Source organism: Cryptomeria japonica, chromosome 4, assembly GCF_030272615.1.
Source record: "Cryptomeria japonica chromosome 4, Sugi_1.0, whole genome shotgun sequence".
NCBI classification, from domain to species: domain Eukaryota; kingdom Viridiplantae; phylum Streptophyta; class Pinopsida; order Cupressales; family Cupressaceae; genus Cryptomeria; species Cryptomeria japonica.
In genome coordinates this window covers 630,983,764-630,992,483 of record NC_081408.1, presented here as the reverse complement: position 1 = coordinate 630,992,483, position 8,720 = coordinate 630,983,764, and the positions used below count along the sequence as shown (strand labels likewise).

General features: G+C 35.4%; 1 protein-coding gene across 1 annotated transcript; it reads left to right on the top strand.

Moving 5' to 3' along the window:
• The first annotated feature begins 570 nt into the window (after positions 1–570).
• On the top strand, positions 571–7,994 carry LOC131875280 (inorganic phosphate transporter 1-2-like). Its single transcript, XM_059219361.1, has 2 exons — positions 571–1,525; positions 7,717–7,994. Exons 1-2 carry the CDS (start codon positions 571–573, stop codon positions 7,992–7,994), a joined length of 1,233 nt encoding a protein of 410 aa, XP_059075344.1.
• The last annotated feature ends 726 nt before the right edge of the window (positions 7,995–8,720 follow it).

Here is an 8,720-nt window from a genome sequence, read left to right as displayed (position 1 = left end):
GCTGGCCAGCCAACTGTATCTAAATACACAGATATTTGTGATAACACTATTTCATGCGATACACTATTCATCTCTAATTTTCCAACTTCTCCCTTTCAATTGTCAATATAGTCCTGTTCATCACGCTGTATAATAAACACCTAGGACCCAGGAAATTCTGGTATTTAAGTTACGGGCAGACATCTGTACCGGGTACTCGTTGAAGTATTTTCTTAAGGCGGCCCCACAAAACTGTCCCTTGTGTGCATTTTTTTCATTCTCCACAAATTCCAATGAACTTCCCTGCAACTACGAATTTTAATTTCCTTATGAAATTATACAGTATATTCAAGATATTCTTGAAATAAACCCAAAAGATAAGACATTACGATGATTGACCTCTCGCCGTGTCTATATGACATCTGGAATTTAGTCCAAATAGTGAGCAAGCATTGGGACTTGTAAAATTTCGGGTAAAAGATCAGGAGTTACAAAAAATGCCGCTCAGGGTGCTTTCCGCGCTGGACTCGGCGCGTACACAATTGTATCACTTCACTGCAATATTTATCGCAGGCATGGGGTTTTTCACCGATGCCTACGATCTCTTCTATCCCGCCTGTTTCCAATCTACTGGGAAATATCTATTATAATGATGGGATGCCCATTCATGTGAAAGCCCTCGTTAATGGAATTGCTCTATGGGGGGCATTGGCAGGGCAACTCTTTTTCGGTTGGCTTGGAGACAGAATGGGACGAGAGAGAGCCTACGGATTCACTCCAAGTTTGATGGTCGCGAGTTCGATCGCTTCTGGCTTCTCCATCGGCAGATCACCAGAAGCTGTAATTGGCAGTCTATGCTTCTTCAGGTTCTGGTTAGGGTTTCGTATTTGCGGGGATTATCCTTTGTCTGCGACAATGATGGCCGAATACGCAAATACCACAACCAGAGGAGCTTTCATAGCTGCGGTATTTGGAATGCAGGGTCTTGGAATTCTTGCGGGTAGTGCAGTGGCCGTAATTGTGTCGGCTAGGATGAAGTCGGCAGTGGGCGATAAGCCGACATTCGGGCAGAAGGACGTGGTGTGGAGAATAATCTTAACGCTAGGAGCCGTTCCCGCAGGTTTTAGTTATTACAGGCGGTTGAAAATGCCCGAGACCACCCGCTACACAGCTTTGGATGCCAGAAACGCCAGGCAAGCAGCAGTGGATATGTCGAGAGTTCTTAATCTGGACATTGATGAAGATGAGGCGGATGTTTTAGGCACTCACAGTTGGCCGCCGCCGTCCGGATTGTTTTCCATGGCTTTCGTGAAGCGGCACGGGCTAGAGTTGCTAGGCACGGCATCCACTTGGTTCTTCGTGGATATTGCATTCTACCGTGGGAATCCATTTCAGAGCGATATATATCATAATATCAAATGGTTGAGGTGTCAATATACGAATCCATTAGATGATATTTTTCGTTTTTCAACGGTACAGGCAATGATTACATTGTGTGGGACTCTGCCGGGCTACATATTTACCATTCTTCTGATAGATCGTCTCGGTAGGTTTAAAATTTAGCTTATGGGCTTTTTTTTTCTGTCAGTTTTCTTGTTCGCCCTCGCCATTCCTTACAAAAGTTACTGGCTTGACGAATCTCATCGACATGGCTTTCTGGCGATCTATTCTTGACATTTTTTTTCAAAAAATTTGGGATCAATTGTTATAAAAAGTACATAAAATATTGTTTTATTATTACATTTGATATGCATTTTATAAAGTGGTGGATACGCAAAAAGCAGTTAAATAGTTTAACCGTGCAAAAACTACCTCTCTAACTATCTACCCTAATCAATGTAATACATTTACTAATAATGGAATAAATTATATTAACGATCCCCTTCTATTACATTTTTTTTACAAATGTTTGCCCAGAAACCCCCCCTTAAGTCTTACATAATAAAAATTGCTGATTACAGAATATATATAGATATATTTTGTGAAATTTTTTTTTGAAGAAACAAATTATGAATCAAGTTTAGCTCCACCAAGCTATCTCATAACCCTCGGAAAGGTGTAGCCTCTATCTAATATCCCTAATTATTCAGCAACAATCCATAACTGAGCCCTCCAACCACATGGCTTCATCAAGTTGCCTGATAACCCTCAGAAGGGTATAATTTTTGAACACAACCTCGAGTACTACTCCACAACCATCCATATTGAGCTTTACACCAAAGCCCTTACCTGTCTCCAAAAACAAACTTCACAATACATGCATCTTCAAATATGCCAGCAACAACAAGGAATAAACAAGAAACCAAAAAGCCAAAAACGCTTCTCAAGAAAAACACCATCTCAAAGTGAGAATCTAACTTGAGATGATGGAAATCCTCCATCCTTCTGTGCCACCAGCCTCCAATAAAGTGAAGACTTATAGAACTTCTCCAGAATCACTAAGAGAATCATAAATAATAACTTGATCATTTGACGAATCCCCATTCTCAATATAAGAAATGTTTTCTGATGAATAATGATGAACAACAAATACCCTAATCGGTACTGAGAGGGGGGAGTGAATCAGTACATACAAAAACTTCTCAACAACTTATCAAGTTAAAACAATGCTAACTGGTTGTCTTCATTACTGAACTTAACCATGGCAATACCGGTTAAACACAGTAAGACTTCACACAGCTAAACTAGTAAAACTGAATACTTTAAATAACATTCAACACTTGATAACTACTTCACCAATATACTCATGCATGTGTTGAATCAATAATACCATAACCATTAGCTTTTCATACGTATTCACCTACAAAAAGACTGCTCAATCATCACATGAAAAATGCACAACTCATAACACAGATTTTTCACACGGAAAACCAAATGGGAAAAACCACAGTGGGGATAAATACCCACAAGCTTGTTTTTGAACTCTTTTGAAGGTCGCTCTGTTAGGAGCCTAGTCCGGTTAAAGAATTTACAATAAGGTTCTATTAGGAACTGATCTTGTTAAAGATCACCCGGTTAAGGGATGGCTATATACAATGTTAAAGGTTGAAACCTTGTTAAAGGTTACCACACTAGAGGATTGGAAGAACACAATGATCTTGAGTCACCTAGTTAGAGGATTTGCAATAAGCCTGTTAAAGCTACCCGGTAAAGGGACTTTCCAACTGTTTAAATGGTTAGAAGACAACAAGTAAAACTTTGATCTGATAACAACACAACTTGCTAAGGCAGATCCTTTTCAGCTCCTCTACTCTGAAATCACACTCTCCAATTTTTCACTCACTGGTTCGGCAAGTATCTCATCGCTCGGATACAAACCTAACATTTGCCAACACAAACAATAACTAACATCATCAACCTTATAGACAACAATTAGTTCGGTAGCATAAACCCTAAACATTTTAGGTTTACAATACAAGTGGTCCAATCCCGACCGTTCAAACACTTTGCATAGAATAAAACAATCTCAAACAGATCACAAGTCATTCTGCATTGTCCATTCTTCACTGCATATGGAAATCAGTAACTCATCATGCTATCTTCACATACCGCTAAGAAGAATGTTCATTCCTGAGGTAGACATTTAATGCAATCGATCTTCACATACAAGATCCTCAAGGAAATCTTTTAGTTTCATGTGCACAAAACTGAACGTGGTATCTCGATCTCATCCTTATCTCTTAGCTAACTCATCACAGAATGTCACTGGTTGTATTGCATAAGCTAGATTTCCAAACCGGAAACCTTAGAGCTAAGACTACCAATCGGTAGTCACACTTAGTGAAACCCTGACACCAGTCCACTTCATCCCTTCATACTGGTTCTCCTACTTGAACATCAATAACAACTTCTTCCAATCTTCATACCGGTTCACCTGCACTTATTGACATCAATGACAACATACATTATCATCATATCACCATACTGGTTCATCAGATGCCAACATTTTCTTCATTGATTTTATCTTTAACCTTTCCTTTAAGAACATCTCTACCTTGACTTTTACATGACCAAGCCCTGTGACCTTTTTTCTTACAATAAAAACATTTAATATCTTCATTACTTATGCTTGATCTTTTATTATGATTTTGAACATATAATGCATTTTCCAATGGAGAAGTTCATCTTCTAAATCTTCTACATTTGTTCTCTTTTCTTCTACTAAAAGGGCTGAAATCATATCTTCTAAACTCTGGGAGGTTATTTGGCTAAGTGTAAATATAATATTATAGTATTTTGTAGGCAAGATATTTAACAAGATAGCCTTAGCATCTTCATCACCTACTGGAGCCTTAACTTCTGCTAATTGTTTAATAAGAGATCTCAAACTACTTATATGACTTGATATTTTGACTCCGTTTTCCATTTTGAACCTAAACAATTGAATTTTTAAAGAGAATTTTGCACTTAATGCCTTTGTTCCAAAATTTTTTTTGATATTATCCCAAATATTTGCTGATGATGTATCCAAATCTATATGATGTCATTCTGAATCATAAAGAGAAAGACCAATAATAGCTTTGGCTTTATCATCTTTGTTATCCCACTCTAATAATTTAATTGCATCTGTAGGTTTCATTTATTTTCCACTCACTATTCCCCATAAATTTTTATTCATTAATTGCATCTGAATTTTTATTTTCCAAGTATGAAAGTTAAAACCAAAATATTTATCTAGCGTATCAACCACAATCTCCATAACAAAATATCCCTTTTATTTTCCTATAATTACTTCACTAAAATTGCAATATTTGTTTCTAAGCCCTACCTTCCCTTGCAAATTAAAGAAAGAAAGAACTACAATCACTTAACATACAAAAAGATTGCTTGGTTTGTTGCAGCATAGGCACAAAGATTGTTCGATGTTCTCTCACACCATTTTCATAGAGACATAACTTCAGAAACTCATTGCATATTCAAAGGTGCTCAGACAGACCACTTTGATAACAGTTGTTATAAAAAGTACATAAAACACTCCTTTATTCATATAGAAAAATATTACATTTGATATGCATTTTATAAAGTGGTGGAGATGGCGGAAATCAGTTAAATAGTTTAACCATGCAAAAACTACCTCTCTAACTATCTACCCTAATAAATGTAAAACATCTACTAACAATGTAATATATTATAATAATACCAATATGACTACTTTCATTGTGCTAACAGAGTTATTTCCTGCTCACTTGTGATCGATATGTCATGAAATTTTTCCAGCCACCGGTAAAGCAGTGTAATGTACCTTGCGAGGAACCTCAAGGTACAAGATAAAACTTACAAACAATAATAGATAATTGTAGCATTTTTTTTTGGCAAAGATATTTAATGACAAACATTAATTAAGAATCATAATACATAAATATCAAAGAGGTTCCTCAACACCATATAACAATTTAGATTTCATGAAACATGTAAGTATAACCATAATCATTTCCACATATTACATTTTAACTATCTTAATCCATTGCATATGACTAACCTATCTAAACTATGTTAAGTTAAACATCAATTGAAATATAAGATAACTCATAAACACATTACTAATTGTCGGTACCAACACTACACAATCTAAAACCACTATACATAAATTAACATTACATTACAGTATCCAATTACATGAAGATTCCACCTTAGCGGAGTGATACAATCACAATCGTATGAAAGTACCTAAAATAACATCATAAATACATCTTCAACATCAACACTGGAAAAATGAACAAGGTACACCAACTAGAGGAGACCACAACCATGCTCTTCAAGGAAACTAACTTCAAAAGGTAGGCCACGATCACTCGACCATGCCGAATCCTAAGGTCCACCCTACTAGGCTAGGAAGATAGACACCAAGTCCTAATAGACATACTAAGGTCAGCAGTATCTAGCCACCCAAAGGAAAGTCAAGTACTAACATCAAGGTCTATTGTCAGAGGCTTATTACCATGATACTTTGATCAAGGTGCTAAGATGCATTGGGGAAGAAGTTTCATCACATAACTTGGTATGGGTTGTCTTGGTAGGTCTCCGTAGACCCCAATCCTCATCCTGGGTTATCTTGGTAGTCTCTCTCAATCCCTAACCCCCATTAAACACTCATGTGGAATTAACATATCTTTCATGAAGACAAGGAAGTTGATCTTGCCATTCTAGGCCTTCCCGATCTCATCTTGAGCGTAAATAAGAACTCTAGACCATTAGTGGGCCATTACCATTATCGTGATTAATGTGAAATACTACCCAAACCCCTATGTTCATTAATTAAGCTTATCACTTGTTAAAACAACTCTCCCAATGAGTTGTCTTGGCAATCACTTAGGATCTTAGCCTCCATGGAGAACCACTCCTCTCTAAGACTCCAAGCAACCAACCCACTAGTTAACCCAATCCTAGGGAGGAATCTAATCATAAACAATTTTAATCAAGCAAGGAATTCACCATCTTGGCAATAAAGCCTCAGTACCACAAGCACAAGGTCTAATCAATCAGAATGAGATAATAATATCACAACTCTAATATCCAATAATACTCAATAAATAACTTCCAAATAGGGATAACGACATAAGGTTTACCAACAACCCCTATGAGCCTCTGAGATACTATAACTTGATCAAAACTAAGACTCTGAGGCAATCTATAGATCAACTTAATTGAATAATGCAATAAGACTTCAAGGTACAACATATATATAAACAAAACATCATCATCATTAACCACCTAGATTAAATTAATCATTATAAAAACATTTTTAATCAATGGTTTGATTTTTATTTACAATAATAAAGATACAATCCCAATAACATTTATTTAACATCATTGACTTAAGGTTATAGATTAATAACAATAAAATGGTAACAAATTAAATAATATTAATCATAACAGACATCAAGTTTCCACAATCCATGGGATATTGTTCTTGATTGTTTCGAGATTCGATTGTGTATGAGTTTTTGCATCAATGTTTCGGATCACACTCCATGATCCATCATTAGAATGAAAGAGAGCATGAGGAAATATTAATCATTTTCAAATTTTATACCTATATAAGATTTCAATTAAAAGTCAATAATTATATCCCAGAATCCAATTCCATTATTGGATGTTAATTGACTTAATTATATTAAACTAGCTCTATTACCAATATATATAACCATTGTTAATTACTTAATAATAACATGATATTATTTAATTGACTCTCGCTCTTAACAAGTTGATCGAAACTACTTTACAAGATGACTTACAGATAAAATCACATTTCATTAAACTTTCACTCGACCAATATTATATATTGTGTAAGGGATATATATATATATATATATATCCCTTACACAATATATAATAAGAACTTTGCTGAACATCTTATTTACAAATAAAACCACTCAAATCTCATTTAAGTTTTTATCCGATTTAGATAAGAAAACTGACCAGATAAGTATTCAAAAAGATATTTGTTCTATGCATGATTTATTTCAAGACACGAAAAGAACACAATCATTATAATTTATATAAATATTCAATGGGAAAAAAATACATCAATCTAATACAAGCTTTAAAAACAAACTTTACCATAAAATAAAATATTTACACATAAAATAAAACCCTAATATGCAATTAAAGAGCAACCAAAAAACTGCACTATTTATCCAAATATTAATGACAAAACCCTATAATTTAATACGCACAACTAAAACATTATATTATAACACAATCATATTTTAATTCTCTGGGCATATACATTTGCAGGCGTGGTGATTGGCAAGGCTGGGCATGGATTTTTTTGTTTACCCCACGGTATGAGAGAGGGCCACCCCCTTGCGTTGGAGTGCCACCTTGTGTGGACACTTCCCGCCCATTCTGCGTGGTGGAGTGCCACCAGCGTGGTTACACCCCACGTAGGTGGGACTCTCCACCCACGCGTGGGAGGACCACCTCCCCATGCCCAAACAAAACTATGGTGCTCTCCATTCTGTGCTAGGAATACACAGTGCCGCCCAGCCATGAAAGGATATAAGGAAAAGTGAAAATACGTATAATAAAAAAATAGTTTGAATGTCCTAAAGAAAAAATCTCTATTCCTTAGACAGACGATTCTACTAATGGAACAATTCCCATACAGGAAGAGATTATAAGGTATTGCGGAAAGGATACGGTTTACCAACCAACGATAGATTTTAATAAAAATACATAAATATACAAGGCTATTGATAATGATAATAAAAAATATAAAGGTTTAAAAAGTCCTCATTGTTGGATACAACGGATGTTTTAAGTTCAACAGAGGTTTGTTGGAATTGATATTACTATTATTACGTTGCACAGAAAGTACATTATTCAAATCTAAAAGCAATTCTAGATTAACACATAAATCAAACAAATCCACAAACTCCACAGGCTACATTCCATTTCTGGACATTGTGCATCACAGAGAACAATATTCAAACACCATTGTTCAGAAGGAGGTAAAGCCTACCTGGAAATGCAATAATAAAAAAATTGAAGCGAGTTCTGCAATCTCCCCTTCTCCAAATCCTCCACCCAAAAGCCAATCTCTCCTTTATCCAAATGCTTCCGAGAGACTTAAGTCTCTCAACCATCACAACCAACCAACCATTGCGGATAAACAATCCCTTAGAATTAATTTTGTCGTTAACTTAAACAGTAATCTTTTTATTTATTTATAATATTGAATTAATTTAATAAAAATTAATTAATTAATGATATTAAACAAGTTTTAATTATTTACACTA

Coding starts and splice junctions, on each gene's coding strand:
- LOC131875280 (XM_059219361.1), top strand. CDS start 571: ATGCCTACGATCTCTTCTATCCCGCCTGTTTCCAATCTACTGGGAAAT. Junction 1,526..7,716: donor TCTTCTGATAGATCGTCTCG/GTAGGTTTAAAA, acceptor ATACATTTGCAG/GCGTGGTGATTGGCAAGGCT.